The sequence below is a fragment of the Heteronotia binoei genome, chromosome 2, assembly GCF_032191835.1.
Source record: "Heteronotia binoei isolate CCM8104 ecotype False Entrance Well chromosome 2, APGP_CSIRO_Hbin_v1, whole genome shotgun sequence".
In the NCBI taxonomy this organism is placed as follows: Eukaryota; Metazoa; Chordata; class Lepidosauria; order Squamata; family Gekkonidae; genus Heteronotia; species Heteronotia binoei.
The window spans coordinates 125,274,689-125,301,130 of NC_083224.1; the positions used below are offsets into that span (position 1 = coordinate 125,274,689).

Consider the following 26,442-nt stretch of genomic DNA (forward strand, 5'->3'; position numbering starts at 1 on the left):
TACTTAGCAGAAGAACCCAGAATATTTTTCAGATGGAAGTAGTGGAATCAAGTTTTTCATAATCTAGGAGTACTTCCAATATTACCTCATCTGTTTTTAGGGTTTCTCCAGATCATATAACCATCCTGCGCATTTGGAGTTATAACTGACTCCACTTAATCATAAACCAATAATAAATGTTGTTTTCTATAGGAAACTTAATTTCCATTGTACTTTTGGATCCGAAGGTTTCACTCAAATGGCATGGGACTATTTAGATTCCCAATTAAAATGGATGGGGAAATAAAATGCTGCATATCCAGGATATAATCAATGACTCTGAACCATTTACCACCAGACTATTTATTTTAATATTTATGGAGTAGTTAAGTAACTACATAATTGGGGGGAGGGCTCCTAAATCCAGAATGTTTTGGAATTAAGAACATAAGAACATAAGAGAAGCTATGTTGGATCAGGCCAATGGCCCATCCAGTTCAACACTCTGTGTCACACAGTGGCCAATATATGTGTGTGTACACACACACTCATACACACACACACACACACACACTGTGGCTAATAGCTACTGATGGACCTCTGCTCCATATTTTTATCCACTTCCCTCTTAAAGCTGGCTATGCTTGTAGCCACCACCACCTCCTGTGGCAGTGAATTCCACATGTTAATCACCCTTTGGGTGAAGAAGTACTTTCTTTTATCCATTTTAACCTGACTGCTCAGCAAGTTCACTGAATGCCCATGAATTCTTGTATTGTGAGAAACGGAGAAAAGTACTTCTTTCTCTACTTTCTCCATCCCATGCATAATCTTGTAAACCTCTGTCATGTCACCCCGCAGTCGATCTTTCTCCAAGCTAAAGAGCCCCAAGCGTTTTAACCTTTCTTCATAGGGAAAATGTTCCAAACCTTTAATCATTCTAGTTGCCCATTTCTGCACTTTTTCCAATGCTATAATATCATTTTTGAGGTGCGGTGACCAGAATTGCACACAGTATTCCAAATGAGACTGCACCGTCGATTTTTACAGGAGCATTATGATACTGGCTCCTCATCTCAGAGAATTTGTCCCTTTTAAAGTTAAACGTGGTTGTGCTGGTCTTTTGGGGCAACTATTTATACAAATGGTGAAATCAATAACGTTATGGTCACTGCTCCCAAGCGGTGCGATCACTTTTACATCTCTCACCAAGTCTTCGGCATTACTTAGGACCAAATCCAGGATCACCCCACCCCTGGTAGGTTCTGTGACCATCTGCTCCATAGCACAGTCATTGAGAGCATCTAGAAACTCAGTCTCTTTCTCTTGACCTGAACACATATTGACTCAATCAATCTGTGGGTAGTTAAAATCACCTATTACAACACAGTTTTTACGTTTAGCCGCTGTCTTTAATCCTTCCATCATATAATCATCCTCTATCTTTTGATTTGGTGGGTGATAACAAACTCCCATAGTTAAATTTCCTTTTGAGCCCTCTATTTCGTCCCAAAACATTTTCTTATTGGACTATATACCCTCTCTGACATACAGAGCCATCCCACCTCCAACCCTTCCCTCCCTATCCTTCTGATATAACTTATATCCAGGAATCACTGTGTCCCACTGATTCTCCTCATTCCACCAAGTTTCTGAAATTCCCACAGTGTTTATGTTTTCCCCCAACACTAAACATTCCAACTCACCAATTTTACTTCAAACACTTCTAGCATTTGTATCCAAACATTTATAATTTCCCAGGCAAGTTAGGCCTGCAACCTTCCTCCTGCTGCCTTGAGACTTTGGCAGACACTCCATACTGTTTGTCACCATCTCAGTGGACAACTCTGATCCATTACCCGGTAGAAAAGTAACTGCTAACCCTTCATCTCTTTGAGATGAGTCCTCCCGAACCAGAGACATTTCATCTCCTGTCGGCTTTCCCCCAAGATTTAGTTTAAAAACTACTCTGCCATCTTTTTGATTTTAAGTGGAAATGTAATTTTAAGAGGAAATGTAATTACAGGTTCCAGATATCAACCCTGTACAGTTGCATAAATATGTACTAAAAGCACTAATCCTTAATATAGTGGGTTTTACATGACATTGTAGTCATTGGAAAAAAATCTTTTAAAAATTAAATTAAGATCTATATGATTCTAATATCTGATTAGTAAATATTGAATGGTAATTTTTCTGTTCAGATTCTTAACAAGGTGAGATGCTAGTAGATCTGTGATCAGCTCCTCTCAATATTTTAAAGACTTGTGGTAGTTGCCATGCAAGGGCCTGATTCAGACTTGGGAAGCAGCACAGGGGAACACATTCTTCCATCTCTGCAGAGGTTTACTAATTAACACATCCCTATGCTGTTATTAGTTCTGGAAAGAGAGGGCAGTTTCCATTAGCAAAATCATATGGGTGGGAGGCTTGACCTTTTGCCACTTTGGCATGGACTCAATCCAAATTGTGTGCCCATGCAGCTTTTAGAAACCACCAGAAAAAACGTAATCACGGTCCATCAGTCTACTTGGCTTTTAATCTCACACCTATGCTAGTGCCCAATTAGTATCAGCCTGAAATAGCGTATCCCTATAGGCATAGCCTAGGTCCAGGGGGTAAAGCCATACTTTTTACTTACATGTGACCATGGCATGCATATTACATTTGTCATCTTACATGCAGGTAATATTGACAATGTTACATAAGATGCAGAAATGTCAATGTTGTTATACAAAAAGTTACCTCTGTCATTAGAAACTGAAGATATGGTTTTATCATGTTCTCTCACAACTGATTTACAGCTAGTCATGACTCCTGGTCCGACAGTTTTTTCTGTAACTGCTGCCTCCAGAGCAATAAAGGAATCATATAAATCCCAGTTGGTGGCCATTATCTCTAGAAAGAAAGGACACTGTTACGTAGTACCTTGTTCTTGTGTATTTATATTACAAACAAATAAAGCTAAAAATATAATTATATTTTGCATAGCAAAATGTCAAGCTATTTTAACCAAATGTGTTAAGGAAACCATCAAATCCTTTAAATGCATGCATGACTTTCCATGGTTACAAATGGATATCCTTCTAGATCATTATAAAGCATGTGATTGGTAGAACTTCATGTATGCCAACATTCTAAACAGACTTCTCAAAATGTCAGTGCTTCACAATCTTCTGAAGTAATAAGAAGATTTTTAAGGATCACATCCCACCACATGGACAAAGTGTTTTTGTATAAAACTGTACAGTGAGTGCACTTAATTATGCAGTACCAACCAAACACAACCACTATTGTGATAGAGAATAAATAAGCTCAACTGAGTATGAAGTCACTTATTATGCCAAGGAAAATTGATAAAGGCAACAAGGAACACAAAGAATGGCAGAAAAACCAACCCAGATAGGAGACTGCATTTTTCTAATCATGATGGCCTTGTTAAAATAACCAAAGAATCCCCAGTTTTATACTTCTTACATTTTGTACATTCATATTAAGTTTAGGGTTGAGGCTAATGGTTTGAATTCAAAATATACTATGAATTTCACCTCTGTGTAGCTCTCTGTCCTCCTGCTTAGGAATGGCACAAGACAGGGTACTGGGCTTGCAAGGAGGCAGAATTCACCCCTCTGTTGAGTGAATTCTTTTTGCCAAGAAATTATGCAAGAGCAGTATGTTTTATCTTCCAACAGCAGTCCCAAATTACATCCCATTCTATTCCCATGAGTGTTCTGACCTTCAGGAGCAACTTTTCAGGGGAAGTGAGGAGAATCAGCAAAGGTTTCTTCCACAAACTCTCTTTGTGTTGTGTAGGTTGTCTTCCTTTGTGTAGTACAAGAGGGACTGAGAAAAACCACTTCTAGCTGCACAATTAGCACCTAGCTACATGATATGTTGTCCTTGGGGCTTCCCCTGCACCCAACCATGTCTGCTGTTGATCCTTTTGTCCAGTTGTGAGGTGCCCTGGTTTGACTGGGGCCATGGCACACAGGGGAGGAGCGCTTAAGCCTTTCTTGCAAAATGTTTTGTGGCCCATCAGCTTACATGTGCTGATGGGCCACAAGTAAATTTCCCCAGTGGGACAACTTGGGCTTTGTTATTCCGATCAGAAATGTACCTGGTGAACCACATAGATGCCACATTGTGTGATGAAGGCAGAACTGTATGGACTGTTTTGAATGTTACCCTGATTTGGACTTCTCAAATTCCCTGGCAAAATGACAGCAGCTAGAAGGAATAAACATTTCCCATCCAGAATTTTCTCAATGAAAAATTATGAAAGCTTTGTAAGTTTTCATTCAAACCATTCAAGAGTATGTTGTGAAAACTAGGTTTGAAATGCAAGCTTACTTCACATGTTTAATTTGAAGTTTGAAAGTAATGTGATTTCAAGTACACTTGGGCTGATGCCAGATGGGCGGTTTAAGCCGCCCCCGGGGGGATGGCAGGTGAGCAGACAAAAAAAGACACATCCAAACATGCACATCTGCCTGCCATCTGCTCCCGCCCAAAGAGGGTACCACTTACAAAGTGGTACCTAATTGCTGGGGCACCTCCGAGGCACCTCCCTGGCTGTCTGGATGGCAAGGAAGCAACAGGGGAGTGGCGGGCGGGATACATGAGCACTCTGGACACTCCCCCGGGGTTTCCGTGGTCTGTCCTGGTTCTGCAGGCCGTCTGGATGCTCCAGGATGCTCCAGTTTTTGCTGGCTCACTTCCAGGTTGGCACGCTGCTGCCCTGAGCTAGCGGTGTGGAACCAGTCTTGTTAACCTATCTAGGGGAGCTATATAGGAAAAGGGTTTGGTACTTTGACCCTGCGTAAAAGGATGCTCAATTTAGTTTACAACTCCTTCTCCAGTTATCTCCAAAACTTTTTCAAGTTATCATTTACCTTTGTCAGCCATGATGATTTTGTCACATTGTACCTCCTTGATCTTTGGTGCTCCATTCAGTGTTTGCATCATCCTGTCAGTATAGCGGTCATTGCCAACTCTGTTTTTACAGAGTTCCATGTAAGCTACATTCTGTTGCCTTTGAAAAACAATTTTTTTAAAAATTGTATCGTTTACAGATTGTTTATGTTTTGTTTCAGGGACAAAAATCTTTATTAGAAATAAATGTGTAACTATAGTTTCTTTCTGGAATTCAGTGATGCAGCTGTAGATCAGTCCACAATAATAAAAAGTACAAACCACAATCAAACTTCTGAGCACTTTGGAAGTATATGGTGGTAAATCTAAAACTGGCCTATCTCAAATAACACTGTAAAAATGCTGCATTGCAGTTACGTGTCCTTTAGACAAGGAATGAGGTACTGCTTCCTAACAGCATATTTTAGGGTTTTCATCAGTGGATAAATGTCATTCATGCTGCAGCTTTGATCTTCTTGCATACCCAGAAGGCTAACAGAGTCAGGACCTGTAACATTTACAGCTTACTGACAATAAACACTGGTAGGAATTAGCAATCAGAAATTTGTTCTTCTCCACTATTCACAGTATTTGAGGCCAATAATGATAGAAGGATCTTTAGAGTCATAGACTTTATGAATCTCCTTCTAGAAGAGCTTAGGAACTTTATAAAGGTCCTTAGAAAAACTTTTCTTTTCCAGGCTGATCTAGATTCTTTGGTGATTAGTCTATGAGGTGCTGTTTGTATTAGGTTATATTTTTAATATTATAAAATAATGGAAGTCACTCTTAAAAAGCAACATATAAATATTTTGAATAAATATAATAAAGCACAGCTGGTTTGACTGCACTAGCAACAAAAGTGTTAGAGAGAGCATGAAATAGCAGTCTTCTTAAAATTAGAAGGGATCTTATGGCTGGACCAGGCTGACAGTTCTACAAGGCCAGGAGGTGACAGAGGTACCTTGCTTGGAGGAAACCAGTGCTGGGGCTACTATGACCCCTGCTGCCTCTTGTTCTAAAAGTGTCATCCTCTTTCATGAATATTGCATGCACACTTTTTAGAAGATTCAGGGCATATTGCTTATTCAAATATCACAAAGGCAAATTTAGGTTTGCCAGTGAGAATACACTTAACAGCAAGCAACAGCCAGTCACAACTGTCTGACACACACATGTGAGCCATTGTGTGTGCTACATTTCACACCATATGTTTCTGTGTACATGCCTGATATATATATAATGGTTTGATGAGTTGCTCTTGCAATGAGAAATACTTAGCAGAATTTGGAGAGATAGTTCAAGATGGCCACCAGCAGAGGGAGCAATCGCAATGCTACAAGGCAGCTCTGTCTGATCTGTGTGTGTTAAATGCCATCAAGTCACTTCTGACTTACGGTGACCCTATGAATTAACGTTCTCTAAAACATCCTGTCATTAACAGCCTTGCTCAAGTCTTGCAAATGTCTGATACTTCATTGTAAAGTTACCCAAAAAGGTTTGATTTACATAAACTGTCCCTGATAGGATTGCCAGGTATGACTCCAGAGATATCTGGGAATTTGGGGGTGGAGCCAGGTGACATTGGGAGTGGAGCCAGGAGCAAGATTGTGACAAGCACAGTTGAATTCTGAAGGGAGTTCTGGCCATCATATTTAAGGGGACTGTGCTCCTTTTAAATGCTTTTCCTTCACTGGAAATAATGGAGGATGGGGCACCTTCTTTGGGGGCTCATAGAATTGGACCCCTGGTTCAAACTTGGGGGGTGCACTGAGAAGAGGCACCAGATGCGATGCTGAAATGTGGTGCCTCTAACTCAAAAAACAACCCTCCCAGAGCTCTAGATACCCATGGATCAATTCTCCATAATATCCTATCGGAATCAGTTTCCTAGGGTATAGAGTGCCCTGCAGACATTTAAACCCCTCCCCCTGCTTTCTGATAACCCTGAAGTGAAGGAAGGTCTCCAAACCAGGGGATCCTTGCCCCCAACTGGGGATTGGTAACCCTAGTCCCTGTTGGTGGCCTCTTGAAATCCAAAGTATATGGAGATATTCCTGGGCTGTAACAGTACTGTTGAGAGCAAGGAAACTGCTATGAGACCTTGTTGTGAGGAAGTAAATTGCCTCACAGATTCATGTCATATTTCTTCATGGTGTAGATTTCAGGTAGTCAAACACACTGTTGCTTCCATTAATGAGGCCTCAGACTACAGGACTGTGCCACAGACTTATTTTTGTCATGCATTTTTTAATATAAAACCGTGAACTCCTAAAATCAAGTCTCAGTACCCCAGACCTGTCAAACACCTAGTTTTGAACACCCTGCATTAAAAAACCCATGCATTACTTACAACTCTTAAGATATAATGTTTAACATACTAAAGATCAAGTCCAATTTAACTCAGTAGGTCTTGCTTCTTTGAGTAAATATGTCTAGGAATGGGCTGCATTTTTTTTCTCTTTCAGAAGGGCAGGACAGAATCTTCTGAGAGACTTTAATAGCTATCCTGATTTTTTGCTAAGGTGATAATATTTTGAGTCTTTCTTTAATTTATAGAATACATGGGCAGAATTCCATGTTGGAGAGAGGACCATGCAAGGAGTCACCTCAAATTTCCTTGAAAGCTAAAACCACAAAGCATCATCAGTGCAAAAGGGGTAAAAGTTTTGCCTACTTCATTGCACAAGTTATGCCTACCTCACTTTGTCAGATTCTTCAGATTCTGAAGATATCATTACAGTTGGCATGTCAAATATCCAAATGGTTTCAGTCTCTGTGAGATAAATATCAACAACCTCTTCCAGTTCTTCTTTTGTCAGTGGTTCCTGCACTTCCTCTCGCCTAACTTGAACATCTGCCAGATTAATACACCGTGTGAAAGACATGAGTCAGCACTGCGGCATACCTGCTTTCTCATAACATATAATTAGGTCCTGGGTATCTAATAACTTGTCAATTTTAGGACAAGACCATGTTAAGAAAATCCAAAATTAATGTAATTATGTAATGTTACCTATTAAACTACTAATTGTTTCTCGTCTAGATCCAGGCTCTACTATTTCTTCTGCCAGTGATTCTGTAGAAGTGGTTGACTTAGTAATACTGACACTACCATAAGTCCTGTAGATTGACAAAAAAATAAGTTAGCATGTAATATTATTCTTCATTTAACAATCTGAAGACCCAGCAGTCATGCATGAAGTTGGCATGCACTGGAAGTAAAATAACGAAGAATTTATGCCAAAGCACTTGCAACAAGAATACCTGGTGCTAATTAATACCTTCCTAAGGCACCAGAGTTTTCACTAAAAATCCCTTCTACATGGTTAAGGACCCCTATGGATACAAAAATTCATGAGGTACGGAAAAAGTTATCTAGTCCTCTTGTGACTGGATTACCTCAGTATTGAGGTTCAGGTTCTCATGATTGTACTTCTCCATGTTGTACTTCTTGAACATCCAAAGCTGCCTCATTAGAAAGAGAGAGAGGAGACATCTCTTTAATATGCAAGTGTGAGGGTTTAACCAAGAGGAGAATTCAGGCATGCAATCCCTCACATTTATTTTGAAACAGTACAATTTTATAATGATTATACCACATTCTTCGAAAAATTTGATTTGGCTGTTTGAGAAAGCAAGCCCAAGAGTGCCTACTCAGAAATAAGTCCAATTTTATTCAATGAGGTTCACTCCAAGGAAGGAAGGAAGGAAGGAAGGAAGGAAGGAAGGAAGGAAGGAAAACAGGTGGAGGAGGGGGGAGATATAAAAAGAAAGCAACTTTAACTTTAAATGCATCCTCCAAACTGCCAACTGGCTTGGCTTGGAGACGTAAAGAGACTAATGGATTCCCCAAGCTGGCCAGTGGGGTGGTGGGGTCTTCAAGAGTCACACAATTTGTGGAAGAGCCACATGTGGCTCCTGAGCCATAGTTTGGCCACCCCTGCCATGGAAAGTGTTCTTAGGTTGTTGACAGGTCAGATAAGACATAATGACCACCAACATTACTGCCACATTTCCTGAGGGGAGTAGTACCATTCCTGCTATAAACCTTAGTATAGAGGTAGAGGTAGTCCCCTGTGCAAGCTCTAGTTGTTTTTGACTCTGGGGTGATGTTGCTTTTACAACGTTTTCACAGCAGACTTTTTACGGGGTGATTTGCCATTGCCTTCCCCAGTCATCTACACTCCTCCCGCCCACCCCACCCCCCAGGAAGCTGGGTACTCATTTTACTGACCTCGGAAGGATGGAAGGCTGAGTCAACCTGAGCCAGCTACCTGAACCAGTTTCTGCTGGGATCGAACTCAGGTCGTGAGCAGAGGGCTCTGACTGCAGTACTGCAGCTTTACCACTCTGCGCCACAGGGCTCTTCAAACCTTACTATATAATATCACTTATCTATGTGCTAAATGTATTCATTCCTGGGCCCTGATTTTACAGGAATAATTCTCATCTGCAACCTTATTACTTCAGTAATAGTACCAAAGCAAAGCACCATAGATAATGAAGGTTGGGAAGAATTAACAACCTATCCCTTATCCTGTTATCCCCAATGCAAACAGGAGCTTCCACAGTTGCTGTATAACAATTTTAAAAACTGTGCTGAAGGTCCACTCATAAGTTTTCTCATCTCATTTGACCTTCAGTTTTCACTTTGAATAGACTCCCAGACTCATGTTACCCAAGCAGGACACTGCAAACAATTAATGCTATGCACTGGTGGGGGAAGACTTCTTTTTTTAAAAAAAGTTTATAACATCTTTCTAAGATAGTCAGGACAGTGTAAACAGGTTCCCTGTGTCTTAATTACAACATATACATTTTCTATTAAATGAACAGACAAATGGACTTGTACTAGGTGGATCCAGGCTCAAATCCTTGCTGAGCCACAATATTCATTGGAGTCACTATCAGCCTTTTCAGCCTTGATGTGACAAAACAAGGTGTGGCAATATCTACAGTCCTTTGTTCCTTGGAAGAAGGGTAGAATACAAATGTGGTAAATAGGATAGTAGGGATAAAGAAGAATAATTAAAGACTGAAATTACTAATATGTAATTAAGGATGGTCTCAAACATATAATGTTCATGATAATTGCTGCATTCTCGTAACATGTACATTTATCACCAGAGATGATTCCTCATATAGGTGATCATTATTTTGGCTGCAATAGGCCAACAAGGCTACTCATCTGGATTTGTCAGCATAAAAGGGGTAGTCCGTAGAATTAGTTCCATGATCAGGATTTTTTTTGTAGCAGAAACTCCTTTGCATATTAGACCACATATCTCTCTCTCTCTCTCTCTCTCTCTCTCTCTCTCTCTCGCTCTCTCTCTCTCTCGGAATGATTGTTCTTGTACAACTAATCTGTCTTCAAAAAAATATTCTCAAGAACAATCATGCCATTTTATATCTATCTATCTATCTATCTATCTATCTATCTATCTATCTATCTATCTATCTATCTATCTATCTATCTACCTACCTACCTACCTACCTACCTACCTACCTACCTATAATCTATCTCTATTGGAATGATTGTTCTTGTACAACTAAAAAAAGTTGTACAAGAACAATCCAATGTAGGAAAAATCCAATGCATGGTTATAGGATGGGGGAGACTTGTCTTAGCAGTAGTATGTGCGAAAAGGATCTAGGGGTCTTAGTGGATCATACACTGAACATGAGTCAACAGTGTGATGCAGAGGCTAAAAAGGCAAATGCAATTTTGGGCTGTATCAACAGAAGTATAGTGTCCAGATCACGTGATGTGATGGCATCGCTTTACTCTGCTCTGGTAAGACCTCACCTGGAGTTGGACTAGATGACCCTAGAGGTCCCTTCAACTCTATGATTCTAATCTGTCTTCAAGAAAATATTCTCAAGAACAATCATGTCATCAAGACTTCCGGTGTGAGTTCCCAACAGAGCTGTCATCTCCTGAATAAGGGGGAAACTTAATTCTTTGTTCAGGGTAGTATGGAGCCTTGACTCCCTGCCTGCATTTCTCAGTTAGAGATTTGCCCAGGATTACGTGCAAATACTTTGAGCCGTTGATCTCAGCTGATGATTGATTCTGAAGGGGATTTTTCTGAAGCTTTGAAGATCCAGTGTGGAAAAGGAACGTCGTTCAGCATCTACAAAGGATTAAGAGCCATTCAATTGGCTTAAGCCTGTCTGGATCACACTCTCTTTTGGGACTGATAAACATCTGAAAGACTAAGAAGACCGAAGTTTAAAAAGCATAGCCGCTAAGGTACTTTGATCATTGTCTCTCGCTCCGGGATATTTCTAAGCTAATCTAAATAACAGTGGAAGGTGGGAAAGCTCAAATAAGAAAGAAAGCGAGGGGAGGAGAAGAAATTTTGAAACTTGGACTCTGTTAAATTAAAGGCATTGATAGAATTTGGGAAAGAAGAAAATTGTTTTGAATACCTGTGGTCAATGAAATAGGCTTCTGTGTTATGGCTCTGTACTTGCAATCAACATAACAAGTGTTCAAAGACTGCGATATTTGGAGAACGAGAGCTGGGCTCAGTGAACCAGGAAGTAAAAGCTGAAGGTGTACTGGCAATCAACATAACAAGTAAAGACCGCGATAGTTGGAGAATGTGATCTCGGCTTAGTGAACCAGGAAGTAAAAGCTGAAGGTGAGAGGAGCAAGAAGAAGGTCTTTGTTAGGGATTTTTAACCATAGAGAAATTACGATCGCCATTTTGAAAGAGGGAAAATTGCCAAAAACTGTTAAAAATCAATATCTCAGCCCAGGAAGGTAGGAGAAGGACAAAATTAGTCTTATTTTAAACAGCAAGTTCTAAGCTACTGGACTTGGTGCTAGATTTAGAATTGAAGCCTTTTGAGTTTTTGGGGGGGGTATGTCAGAAGGAAGATTAACTCGTGCAAGATCTCATTCTTTGGACAAAATGCAAAGCCATTTTGATACCATGGAAGCCAGAATTATGAAGGGTGTGGAGAAGATGATAACAGCTAGCAAAAAAGAGCTTAAGAAGGATATTGGAGACCTTAAAAAAGAAGTTGAAGATTTTAAAGATGAACTGGGTATGGTTAAAAACAGGGTCAAGGAGGTTGAAGAGAAAGTTGATGTACATGCTTCCACCTTATTAAAACTTCAAGAGAAGGTAACAATTCATGACTGCAGATTAATGGAAACTCAAGTGCACCTGAGAAGAATACCTGAAGGGGAGGGAATTGACTTAATGTGGTGAAAACAATTGCTGACTATTTAGAGGAAGATCCTGAAAAATTCAGAAACATGTTAGACAGTGTCTATAGAGTTAATTCATCATATGCAAAAGACAAAGGCCTACCAAGAGATATAGTTATAAGACTAATGTCAAAGGATGTGGCAGGGAAAATTCTAAATAAAAGTTTCCAAAAAGCTCTGACAGTGGAAGGGAGTAGAATCAAAATAATGAAAGAGCTGCCAAGACAAGTGATAAACGACAGGAAGAAATACAAGAGATTAACAGAGAAGCTGCGTGCAGAGGGAACGAGATACAGATGAATATTACCCGAGGGTTTGGGCTTTGAACAACGTGGAAGAAGGATTACAATAAGGAATGAGCAAGAGATGTACAGTTTTTTTGAAGAGAATAAAGATTCTGCATCATAATGAGTACAAGTCACTATCTTGGAATATAAATGGACTAAATTCACCACAAAAACGAAAAGCAACATTTCATTGGATTAAAAAGCAAAAATGTAATATAATTTGTTTACAGGAAGTTCATATACAACAAAAGGATTACAAATTTTTGTGGAATAAACAATTGGGATTGGAATTTTTTTCATTGGCGTATCAAAAGAAAAGGGGTGTGATCTTTTACATCAAAGAACAATTAGAACCAAAACTGATATTTAAAGATAAAGATGGAAGATATATAGCAGTGGAAGTGATGATGGATGCAAAGAAAACGTTATTAGGATTATATGCGCCCAATGGAGCAAAAGATTTTTTTTAAAAGACATTAATCGACAGTTGGATGAAGTGCCCTATGACCAGATCCTGATTATGGGTGATTTTAATGGAACAATACAAAATTATATATATAGATCTGGCCAAAAGAAGGAAGACTGCCAAAATCATTTTTTTGAGTTGGTTAAACAAGAAAGCTTGGAAGATATTTGGAGAAAATTTAATCCTGAAGTAAGAGACTATACTTTCTTTTCAGCAAGACATAATACTTTTTCCAGAATAGATACGTTATGGGGCTCTAAAAGCTTGGGCCTCATAACTAGAAAAGTGGAGATTCTACCAAAGGTTTGTGCAGATCATAACCCAATATGTTGGATTACAAAATTGCAAAAGAAAACAAGAAGATGGAGAATAAATGAGGACTTGTTACAAGATAAAGATAGTGTGACTTTTCTAGAAAAGGAAACTACAGCGTTCTTTCAAATAAATGACACTGATGATATAGAATTCCAGACGGTTTGGGATACTTATAAAGCAGTAATGAGAGAACTATTAATTACATTGAATAATAAAGATAAGAGGGCTAAAGAAAAGCAGATGCTAGACATACATAATGAAATAAAGAAAAAAGAAGGGGAACTAAGAAAAAGACCAGGGAAAAAGAAATTAATAAGGGAAATTACAATATTACAATCCCAAGTAAGACATTTGTTGAATAAAGAACTAGAATGGAACTTAAAAAGTTTGCAACAGAAATCATTTGAAGGTGCGAATAAACCTGGGAAGTATTTAGCTTGGCAACTGAAGAAAAAGAAAGAAAACAAAATTATCAACAAAATTGTGGCAAACAGAAAAAAGATAGTGGATCAAGGAATTAAAAGAGAATTTTTTAAATATTATGCAAATTTACTTAAAGGTGTGAAAATCAAAAAAGAAAAAATGGAAGAGTATTTACAAAATATTAAAATAGCACCCCTGACTGAGTATATGATAAAGATTTTGAATGACCCAATAGAAAAAATTGAAATTGAAGCAGCAATAAATGTAATTAAAGTAGGTAAGGCTCCCGAGCCGGATGGATATACAACTAAATTTTATAAAATTCTTAAAGATGAGATAGTACCAAAATTGCAAAAATTGATGAATACGATAAAAATAAAAGGGGAAATTCCAAATACTTGGAAAGAAGCTGTAATTTCATTGATTCCCAAGGAAGATAGAGATGTCACAAATGTAAAGAACTTTAGACCAATTTCATTACTAAACAATGATTATAAGATATATACAAGAATCTTGGCAGAACGACTTAAGCAATATTTGATCAATTTTATAAAGGAAGATCAAGTGGGATTTCTCCCTAAAAGGCAAATAAGAGATAATGTAAGAACTGTTGTAAATATTGTAGAATATTATGAGAAAAAGCCTTTGACAATTTGAACTGGGACTTTATGTTTGCAGTAACAGAAAAAATAAATCTGGGAGAATATTTTATAAGAATGACGAAAGCAATATATATGGATCAATACGCAAAATTGTGTATAAATGCAGACTTTACAGAAGAAATGAAGGTGAGCAAAGGTACAAGACAAGGATGTCCGCTCTCACCATTGTTGTTTATAATGACTCTTGAAATTCTGCAAATACAAGATGACAAAGAGATAGAAGGATTGAAAACTAGAGGATTTTCTTATAAATATAAAGCATTTGCAGACAATATTGTGTTCATAACTGAGAATCCGATACAAGTGGTACCTTTGTTGATAGCTAAGATAAAAGAATACGGAGAAATGGCAGGACTATATATAAATAAAGAGAAGTCGAAATTTTTATGTAAAAATATGCAACTAAATAGACAGAAAGAATTGCAGAGTTTGACGGGATGCGAAGTTACTTCTAAAGTTAAATATTTAGGTCTAGAAATAACTATGAAGAATATCGATTTATATAAAAACAATTATGAAAAGTTATGGTGTAAGATGGATAAAGATATGATGAAATGGAATAGACTCAATTTATCCTTGTTGGGTAGGATTGCTGCAATTAGGATGAACATTCTGCCAAGAATAATGTATTTGTTCCAAACTATTCCGATTGTGAAAGATAGCAAACAATTTAACAAATGGCAAAGGAGGATTTCTGAATTTGTATGGGCTGGGAAGAAACCAAGGATTAAGATGAAAATTTTAACAGATGCTAAAGAGAGGGGAGGTTTTCAACTTCCAGATTTAAGACTGTACCATGATGCAGGTTGTTTGACATGGATAAAGGATTGGATGATGCTGTTAAATAAAAAACTTTTATTGTTAGAAGCTCATGGGAACAAATTCAGCTGGCATGCTTATATGTACTATGGGAAAAATAAGATGGATGGTCTTTTTTCTCACCATTATATCAGAAATAACTTACTAAATACATGGATAAAATATAAGAAATATGGTGATGAAAGAAAGTCGCTATGGATAGTGCCAGCAGAAGTAATAAAAATAACAGCTGAATCTGATGAAGACAGAGGGATGTCATATAACCAACTGCTAAAGATTCAAGGTGATAAAGTTGAATTAAAATCTGCAGAAGAGTTAAATAACAAGTATGACTGGTTTCAAATGCAACAAATAAAAAGCTTGATGGAAAATGATATTAAATCTGTTGGAATTAGACGTGAGCAAACGGAATTGGAAAAGGTTCTGCTTGGAGATAATGAAAAATTAATATCGAAAATATATAAATTATTGTTGAAATGGTCTACAGAAGAAGAAGTAGTAAAATCTCAAATGATTAAATGGGCAATTAATGTAAACAAGGAAATACAAATGGATACATGGGAATATCTCTGGAAGAACTGGATGAAAATATCAACATGTCAGAACATTAAAGAGAACTGTTTCAAGATGATGTATAGGTGGTATATGGCTCCGAAAAAACTGGCAAAGATGAGTAAAAAGATGTCGGATAGATGTTGGAAATGTAAGAAACATGAAGGTTCTTTTTACCATATGTGGTGGACTTGTGGGAAAGCGAAAAAGTTTTGGCAGATGATACAACAAGAAATATCTCAAATTTTGGGATATGATTTTAAGAAAGTAGCAGAGACTTTTCTGTTGCGATTACAAATGGAAAAATTTCCAAAAGAAGATAGAACTCTAATTTGGTACTTGCTCTCAGCTGCTAGGATGTTATATGCACAGTTATGGAAACAAGAAAAAATACCAGAGAAATGGGATTGGATTGTGAAAGTTTTATCATGGAATGAGATGGATAAACTAACAAGAACTTTAAGAGACTATAATTTGGAAGTGTTTAAAAGGGAATGGAAGAAATTTAGAGGATATATAGAAAAAGAGTGGAATTTGAAAGGACATTGGGCAATTTTTTTTACAATGAATTTAAGAAAAGGGAGAAATTGAACCTTGATGGGTTAAGGGTACCTTTATAAGTGAACTTAAGTATATAACATCGGTGGAAGTCTAGTAAAGGAGGGAGGGGGGATTAGAAAAATATCATATGGGTTAGGGATAGTAATGATATAATTAAATATTGTTATCATATATTAATAAATTGTTTTAAAACCTAAGAACAATCGTGTCATTTTATATCTATCATCTATCTATCGGATTGATCATCTATCTATCGGATAGCTTTTCAATTTTGTTTTGCTTCCTCTGCACATGAGGTTGTTGGTTTTTTTAAAAAAAATAAATTTTATTTTATTAAATCTAATCCAATACAAAGGGAGCATAGAGAAAATAAATAATAAAAATATGAATCTAATATACAAGAATCCAATTTAGATCATTGGATGCATATAACAAATAATTTACAAAAACAATACATAATATGCTAGGTATTAAGAATTGAGAAATAGCCTACAATTAGGCAAAAAGGAAATATTCCCAAAGAATTCCAAAACGGGAGCCCAAAGCAAATCATAATCTACAGCCAAATCAGTATCATTTTTGAAGAAAGGGCTATCCATTGTCTTTCCCATTACATATTGGTCCCATAATTTATCATACCACATTTCAATCATTGGGGTATGAGGGGGTTTCCAATTTTTAGCAATCATCATGAAAACTATCACCAACATTGTCAAGATTAAAGCTTTCTGATCTTTACTCGCCAACTTATCAGGCCAGATATCAAATAAAAGAAGTTTAAAATCTGGACAGACAGACACAGATAGATAGATGACTTCTGGTTCCGGGCGTTGGCTGCAGATGGCTGTATTCACAACTCTGATAAACACTAAGCAGTTTTAAACACTTCCAAGATATTTTAAGCTGCTTTTTTAGTCCTTCTTCGTTTTACTTGATGACTTCAAGGACTTGGCATTCTTACTATTTTTAAGTACTGACAAGGAGTCAATTGTTTGCAGTCCAATCACGGCTATCACCTGGCCAGGCACAGCCAACTAATTTACAATTGGCCTTCAAGACTGGGAGTCTATTTTTGTTGTTGCTAACTTTCTATGTGGAGCTTTTTCTCGTACCAAAAAATTGGGAACCTCTCCAAGATGTAAAAGGTTACTCTACTTCTGCTGCTCTTTCCTCTCAGAAAAGGAGTTTTGGAGCAAAGAATATTTTTGCATGTATCATTCTAAGGTCTATTTAATCTTAATAGTACTTGCCTTTATTATTGCTTTGAAATTGGAACAACAAAAAATGAGATTTTTTAGTCTCCAGTACCAAACAAAAAGCTTCTTCAACTGTTTTTGTTATTGAAACGACAAATCGCTTTTCTCCTTTGGAGTGTGAGATTGAGGAGGAGGCAATTAGCACTTTCGCCCAGGAGGACAAGGAGGATGAGGCTGACCCAAACCATTTAAAAACACAGCAGACTTTTTCTGACAATGAGGATATTATTAATTCCTCATTTGGGCAAGCACTCCTTGAACTTACTGCCAGAACAGTTAAAGCCCTCTTTGAAAACATAAAAAGTATTGAAGATAGGGTTTTAAACCTGGCATCTGATATAAAACTGATAATTAATGCAACCAGGGAAATTCATCAATCTCAACTGTCCTCAAAAATTCCAAAGGCTCAAGAAAATTTAGAGTCAAAGTCTAAAGCCTCCTCAATATTCAACTCTGAGCTAGATGTAGTTGGAAAATACAGTAAAAAACCACAAAAATTGATTTTTCAACCAAATAAGGTCTGTTTAACAATCTGCAGCTACAGAGGTAGGATTCCGAGCTGGAGGAATAGTCACCTAGTTAAATCTAATCTCTGTGAAGTTCTCTAGATTAATTATCAGAGAATAGATTTGTTTAACATGGAATGCTTAAACCATTCATTTCAGCCACAGAAAATTTTATTGACTTTTAGAACCCCTGATATTCCTATTCTAATTCAGAAGCAAAAAAAGTTTCTCTGGACAAAGGGGATATTCCCAGCTCGCTATTTTGTAAATGCAGCAATGGTTGAACCACTCCTGACTTTCTCTAAAATAAAGAAGTTTTCCAAGTCCCAAGGAAAGCCAACAATTCCAGAAGTTCCACAGCTGGCTACACCCAACAGAAAGTCCCTGATGGGTCTCAATAGAAGGACTTCAGAGATTCCAGTGGACAAAGATGAACAATTGGAACAAAATGTTCTATCTCTCAACTGTGACCCATTGAAAAACTCTATTGATATTGATCTTCTACACTCTTTTGGAAAGCTACCAACTATGGAGCAACACGTAGTTTTTGGAAGACTGGAACTTACTAAAAACTATTTCCAATCACTTATAGAGACAGCAACTTGTCCACTTATCTCTAAGGATAATCCAATCCAAAATGAACATGAATGTTTTACTATGGGAAACTCCCTTACTGAGACAAATTTAACTCAATCTCCCAGTGAGCAAGCACAGGAACTTTCAGAGCAATCAGGTTTTTTAAATGCCAAATCCTCACCCTGACCTTCTTTTTCTGACTCATTCAACATGGACACAATGACGGCCCAGCCTGAGACGCAGTCCTTGCAACGCAACGGCTGTATCTTCAATGATTCGCAGAAGTCATTGATCAGATAAAAAGGATAGAGTGACTAACAAAGGAAACAGGAACTGGGAATTTACGATTTGTTTCCTGGAACATAGCAGGCTGGAGAAACAAACTGTCTGATTTAGATTTTATAAATTTCCTAAAATCTTTTGATTGTATTTTTTTACAGGAAACATGGTCTACAGAAATGCTAAACTTTGCAGATTTTAGAGTTTTTAATCTTCCTGCTTACAAAATTCACTCAAAAGGCCGATGTAAAGCGGGTCTAGCAATTTTGGTGAAATCCAATTTACAAGTCAAGGTATCTGCTTTTAGTCCCTGTCCACCTGTAGCCCATGCATTGTTGTTGTCATTTACTGCACTTTATCTAATCATGGTTAATGTGTATATTCCATCCTCTAATGAGGAACTAGAGTTAACTGCTTATTGGGAGAAAGTTTCTGAATACATTTTGTCTATATCCAGGCAGTACACTTTAGCCCAGATTATGATTGTGGGTAATCTGAACACCCAAATTGGCTCTGATAATAAAAAATGGATCTCCTCCTTGGGCTACGAGGACATAGAGACCTTACCTCTACAGCTTGAGCTGACATACCATTCTAAAGATACACTACTTAACAAAGCTGGTTTAAGCCTACTAAAATTTTGTATCAGCCATGATGTCCAAATAGTTAATGAACTCCCCCAATTTCTGGCTGCCAGTGAATTTACATTTGTATCCTCTCATGGTTGCAGTGTGATAGATTATTGTCTATGCTTACGAAATCTATTCCCATTTATTAACATTTCCATAGAACCGCGTACTGAAAGTTACCATCTTCCCTAAGTTTTTTCCTTAAAGATGAACCCAAGGGGAGTTAACTCTATACCATCTCAAAATGAAAACATTTCTTGTGAGGTCATGAAAAGGATAGTGGTCTTTATCTCAAGAAAGAGATTTCATTGCTCTTTTTAAGTCTGGGAGGTTCAAAAATTAGGAACGGCAATTACAAATTCAAATACAGTTGCTGAAGCCCTATTTGAACTTGCCTTGCTGATTAATCTTTGCAGCTCTAAAGCTGAGGTGGTGAAATTAGGTAGTCCTAATATATCCAAATGGTTTGACCAGGACTGCTATTCTTGGAAAAAGAAATTAAGAGCCTTATTCAAGGAAGCCCAATATGGTAGAGATCCACAGAAGCTATATGACTATTTAGAATGTAAGAAATCCTTCTTAGAGGTAATTGCAAATAAAAAGAAAAAATATTTTCAACATAATTGGGACTTACTCCTTTACGCCATAAAATCTAATGATAGTAAATCCTTTTGGAGATTCGTTTCAGACAGCATGAAGCCTAGAGCATTTGCCAACCCTAACATTTCTCCACAAACATGGGTTGACCATTATTCTAAGATTTTTGAAGATCAAGTCAAATTTATGATGCAATTATTAAACATACAGATCACAAAAGAGGAAACAGGTACCCATCTTGGCCCTGTCTGGAAAATATATAGTGCAATCCTGTGTAGAGTTCATCCAGTCTGTCCAATGAGTTCAATGGGATTAAACAAGACAGAGTAACTCTGTATAGAATTGCACTATAAATGTACTCCTAACATACAGCAATATCTACTAAGCCTTGTTTCTGTCAGTTCTGGACCTTCCATTCATGGGAAGGGCAGGATAGAAATGGAATAAAATAAATGAATGAATGAATGAATTATGTGTAAGCCATTCTAAAGGTCCATATAGTATTGGCCAGACAGGTTACAAGGGATGCCATGTCATACCTGGAGAATGGTCCTGCCAAGCTAATATTGGTTCCAGATGTTTGATGCACAGAGAAGGAAGATAAAAAGTCTGTTTGAGTTAGTCCAGCAAAATCATGTACTGATAAAATTTTGCTTTGTCTGTGCATGACAGCATTTGCTTCAGGGTGGTAAAGGGGACGAGGTGTCACATCTCTTCCTTGCTCATCAAAAACCTACAGAAGCAATAAAATAACAACATACAAAACATTGCTCCCAGCATACCAGGAACCAAGGAATATGCAGCTAAACTAATTCACTAAGACAAAATCTGAACACTTTATATGTAAGTCCCACTGGATTTAACAGGAGTTTTGGGGGGGTTTTACTATGACACACTTCCTTGGGAACTCAAGTTTCTCTGCATGCCTGCAGTTCTTGATGCAGCAGGGTAACACATTTTTGTTTCACCAGGCATTTGAGGATAGCTAAGAGGTGGGAACAGTTTGAATATGGTTTTGATTGATTTGTTTTTTTAAAAAGTTATTCTATTGATTTATTTCATTGTTTTATCATAATTTGAATTCTTGTGCTGTCTTTTTTCTAAGCAATCTTGCAGGCCATTATCTATTGCAATTAACTACTACTTCAAGTGAATTGTAAATTTTAGGTAATAATTCCCTTCCCCTGCAAGATGAACAAATGATCTAGTCAGCACATGAACTAAAGCAATTTAGATATATTATTTATTTATTTAGATATTTATATCCAGCCTTTCCTCTTGGCTCCTGTGATTATTCTACTTTTCCATGCTGGACATCTTTAGGCTTAAACATTCTGATGTTTACAAAATGCAAACATTTTCATTACTGATAGCTACTGTATTCCTTTGAATGCTGAAAACTCCTTATGAAGAAATTCTAGCCACTGATTTGAGAATACGGTTCATTTGAGCAATTAGAAATTCTTTTTTGTAACAAAGACTCTTTTATAATACAGCAAAATGCCGGATAGATAATATATGACATTTCCAGTGCTGCATATAGTATAAAATAATAATAATAATAATAATAATAATAATAATAATAATAATAATAATAATAATAATAATAATAATAATAATAATAATAATAATAATAAATTTTATTTATATCCAGCCCTCCCTGCCTAGGCAGGCTCAGGGCGGCTAACAACAGTTCAATAAAATTATACAATATAGAATATACAATATACGGTGATTTAAAACAACATTGAAATTATACATTAATTTAAAACAACAATCTAAAACCAGTTCGAATGTCTGGGTCATTCCATAATTTAAACGGCGGTGATCTTCCTGATGTTATTCTGTACACTTATATTATGGCAGGGGTCACTAGATAAATCATTGGTGGATTAAACAGCCATCCTATCAACGTCTACAAAAGCCTGCTTGAAAAGGATGGTCTTACAGGCCCTGCGGAATTGGTCCAAATTCCGCAGGGCCCGTACCTCCTCCGGAAGTTGATTCCAAAGGCACGGGGCTATAACAGAGAAGGCCCGTGCCCGTGTACTCTGTAATTTTGCCTCCTTTGGCCCAGGGATAGTCAGCGTGTTCTTCCCTGCTGACCTCAGTGCTCTTTGGGGCTCATATGGGGAGAGACGGTCCTTCAGGTAGGCAGGTCCTCGGCCATATAGGGCTTTAAAGGTGATAACCAGCACTTTGTATCGGACCTGGTATGTAACTGGCAGCCAGTGCAGTTCACGCAGCCCCGGCTGTATATGCTCCCATTTCGGGAGTCCTAATAACAACCTGGCCGCTGTGTTCTGCACTAGCTGCAGCTTCCGGGTTTGACACAAAGGCAGCCCCATGTAGAGGGCATTGCAGTAGTCTAGTCTTGAGGTGACCGTCGCGTGGATCACTGTTGCCAGGTCCCGGCGCTCCAGGAAAGGAGCCAGCTGCCTTGCCCGCTTCAGGTGGAAAAATGCCGACTTGGCAGTGGCCGCTACCTGGGCCTCCATTGATAGAGAAGGCTCCAGTAGGACTCCCAGGCTCTTGACCCGGCCCGCCGCTTTCAGCGGCGCACCGTCAAAAACCGGGAGAGGTATTTCCCTTCCCAGAGCGCCGCGCCCCACGCAAAGGACCTCTGTCTTCATCGGGTTCAGCTTCAACCCACTCAGCCTAAGCCAAGTTGCCACGGCCTGCAGTGCCCGGTCTAAATTCACTGGGACGCAGTCAGGCCGGCCATCCATTAGCAGATAGAGCTGGGTGTCATCCGCATATTGATGACAACCCAGTCCAAAACTCCGGGCAATCTGGGCAAGGGGGCGCATGTAGATGTTAAATAACATCGGGGAGAGAACTGCTCCCTGAGGCACCCCACAATCTAGTGTGCGCCTCCGGGAGAGCTCACCCCCGATTGCCACCCTTTGTCCCCGACCTTTGAGGAAGGAGGAAAGCCATTGTAAGGCCAGCCCCCTGACCCCTTTGTCAGCGAGGCAGCGGGTCAGTAGCTGATGGTCGACCGTGTCGAACGCTGCCGACAGGTCCAACAACATCAGCACCGCCACGCCACCTCGATCCAGTTGCCGCTGGAGGTCATCTGCCAAGGCGACCAGCACTGTCTCCGTCCCGTGGCCCGGGCGAAAGCCGGACTGGCAAGGGTCTAGGATGGAAGCGTCATCCAGAAAACCCTGTAGTTGCAGCGCCACTGCCCTCTCAATAATTTTACCTAAAAACGGTAAATTAGAAACCAGTCGGTAATTTGCCAATTCGGCCGGATCTGCTGTACATTTTTTCAGGAGGGGGCGGACCAAGGCCTCTTCCAGAGGTGATGGAAAACGCCCCTCCGAGAGGGATCTATTTATTATGTCCCGTAAAGGACATCTAAGCTCCCTCTGGCAAGCTTTAATCAACCAGGAGGGGCAAGGGTCCAAATTGTTGGGCGCGCAACAGAGAGAATTCCGTCGACTTCCTCCAGGCTGAGCGGGTCAAACCGACCCAACTCCAAACCCAAAGACAGGCGTGGAGCCTCAAGTTCCCGTACTGCATCCAATGTGATAGGCAGGTCTTGGCGGAGCGACGTGATTTTATCTGCAAAATATTTCGCAAAAGCCTCACAGCCAATCTCTAATTCCCTAACATTTGGTTTGCCTTGAGGCAATGTAGTAAGGTCTCCAATTATTCTAAATAATTGTGCCGGGCGCGAATTTGCAGATGCAATCTTGGCTGCAAAGTAATCTCTCTTTGCGGCCTTGACTGCCATCTCATAAGACTTCATAAACGTTCTATAAGATGTTCTCGTCGCTTCGTCCCAAGTATGCCGCCACTGCCTCTCTAGTCGTCTGAGCCCCTGTTTCAGCCGGCGTAGCTCCAGGGTATACCATGGAGCCAGCCTCCTGTGAGGGTGCAGAGGACATCGAGGTGCGATCTCGTCGATGGCCCTGGTTAGCCGGCCTTGCCAGGCCTCCACCAGATCATCGAGGGAATCGCCAGGGGGCCAGGGGTCCCCCAGTGCTATTTGGAACCGTTCCGGGTCCATCAGGCTCCGGGGGCGAGCCAAAATAGGCTCTCCGCCCATACAGGGTTGGGGTGGCATCCCCACACGGGCCTTGAGGGCTAGGTGATCCGACCATGGTACCGCTTCTACCGCGATATCGTTCACCAAAATCCCGGACGCAAAGATCAGGTCTAACATGTGCCCGGCCTGGTGCGTGGGTGTCGTAACAAATTGAGAGAGTCCCAGTATCGCCATGGAAGACACTAGGTCCATCGCCTGAGTGGAGGCCAAGTTGTCGGCATGGACGTTGAAATCACCCAGGACCATAAGCCCTGGGTACTCCAACGCCCAGCCCGCCACAGCCTCCATCAGGGATGGTAAGGCGCTGGCCGGTGCGTTAGGCGGACGGTACACCAGCCAGATCGCCAACCCCTCTCCGACATCCCACGTCAGACCGGCACATTCAATGCCCTCAATCTTTGGGCCCAGGAGAGCCCGGAAGGAGTAACCCTCCCGTATGAATAATGCCACTCCTCCCCCCCGCCCGCTATTCCGTGATTGGTGAAAGACCGAGTAACCTGGGGGGGTCATCTGGGAAAGAGCCACTGTCTCCCCATCTCGCACCCAGGTCTCGGTCACGCAAGCCAGGTCCACGTCCTGCCGGAGCAGGAACTCCCTGAGGGTCGTGGTCTTATTATTTACGGACCTGGCGTTGCATAACACCAATGACGGAGACAGGCTATTCCTCTTGGCCCCACTACCTGTCACCGTTGGGATGGGAAGTAGACTGGAAGGGAGCCGAGCACCATATTGTCTCCGTCCCCTTCCCTTACACCTCTGTCTATTCCCACCGTCATACCTTCCCCTCCCCAAGAGCACTGGAATCCCTGAGCCAAGCATCCGTGCCTATGCCCAGGGTGATCTTACTAGTACTGGACAGCTTCACCTCCCCCCCCAGGTTCTCCCAACCTACAGTTGATTCGCACCCCACCAGCCACTCTGGTCTCCCAGTTACAGACCCACTACCTATTCCCCGATTTAATTAATTAATATAGAAAGCCCTCCCACAATACTCCTTCAAATTGATTAGTTAAAAACCCAATAACTTCAATTCCAGCGTCACTAACAAAATAATACTCTAAACAATCTTCCCAGTTAATGAGCTAGAATTTTAACAAAATTTACAGTCCAGAATAAATATATAAATAACTTCAATTTACTAATCAATCGACTAAAAGAGATTCAATTAATTAATTAATATTACTAATAAAAATTTTTCCAATTAGTGGTCTGTAGTGAGTGCTGGGTGCCACTCTACTTGTTCAGACCTTATCAGGAATGACATCAATAATAATTGTCTCCATTAGGATTCTGTCTCATTACCTGGATAAAATGTTTGCCACTTGCAAGTGATCCCTTGTCCACATTCTTTCCATCTAAAATCAGAATACTTCTTCGAGCCAAGGTTCCTGCTTTGCTGGCTTGCATAGTGCCAGTGTAACTCGTTCGCCTACCTGAAGCTGTTGATGATATTAACTTCTTTGTCACATTTTGGTCCTTCGTGCTCCTAGTTTGATAAAACAACATAAGAACATAAGAGAAGCCATGTTGAATCAGGCAATAGCCATCCAGTCCAACACTCTGACCAATTTCACACTAGGGCTTGTTCCAGGTGGAGAGCCCTTTTGCCCCCGGCGCTTCTCTCTGTTTTCACACAAGCTGCCCCAGAGCTGCGAGCTGGTACACTGCTTTTCTGCGGCAAGCAGAAACCGCTTGTAAGAGGATCTCGCTTACTGTGGAAAAGCGGCATGCCAACTTGCAGCCATGGGGCAGCTTGTGTGAAAACAAAGAGAAGCACCGGGGGAAAAAGGGCTCTCCACCCAGAACAAGCCTAGTGCAAAATTGGTCTCTGTGTCACACAGTGGCCAAAAAAAACCCAGGTGCCATCAGAAGGTCCATCAGTGAGACCAGGACACTAGAAGCCCTCCCACTGTGCCCCCCAAGCACCAAGAATACAGAGCATCACTGCCCCAGACAGAGAATTCCAACAATACCCTGTGGCTAATAGCCACTGATGGACCTCAGCTCCGAATGTTTATCCAATCTCCTCTTGAAGCTGTCTATGCTTGTAGCCGCCACCTCCTGTGGCAGTGAATTCCATGTTGTTAATCGCCCTTTGGGTGAAGAAGGACTTCCTTTTATCAGTTCTAACCCAACTGCTCAGCAATTTCATTGAATGTCCACAAGTTTTCATATTGTGAGAAAGGAAAAAAAGTACTTCTTTCTCTACCTTCTCTATCCCATGCATAATTCTGTAATCCTGTAAACCTCAATCATGTCACCCCTCAGTTGAGGTTTCTCCAAGCTAAAGAGCCCCTAGCGTTTTAACCATTCTTCATAGGGAAAGTGTTCCAACCCTTTAA

General features: G+C 39.8%; 1 protein-coding gene across 2 annotated transcripts in view; it reads right to left on the minus strand.

Moving 5' to 3' along the window:
• The window catches only part of DNAI4 (dynein axonemal intermediate chain 4), a 68,785-nt gene extending 43,211 nt beyond the window's left edge, over positions 1 to 25,574 (minus strand). For both annotated transcript variants that reach the window (XM_060233334.1, XM_060233333.1), the window contains exons 1-6: positions 25,403 to 25,574; positions 20,583 to 20,776; positions 7,907 to 8,013; positions 7,591 to 7,747; positions 4,872 to 5,011; positions 2,725 to 2,877 (exon numbers count right to left, since the gene is read on the minus strand). In XM_060233334.1, coding sequence (XP_060089317.1) covers positions 2,725 to 2,877; positions 4,872 to 5,011; positions 7,591 to 7,747; positions 7,907 to 8,013; positions 20,583 to 20,776; positions 25,403 to 25,507 — 856 coding nt within the window. In that variant the 5' untranslated portion in view covers positions 25,508 to 25,574. The remainder of the gene's footprint in view (positions 1 to 2,724; positions 2,878 to 4,871; positions 5,012 to 7,590; positions 7,748 to 7,906; positions 8,014 to 20,582; positions 20,777 to 25,402) is intronic.
• Positions 25,575 to 26,442: the final 868 nt, after the last annotated feature.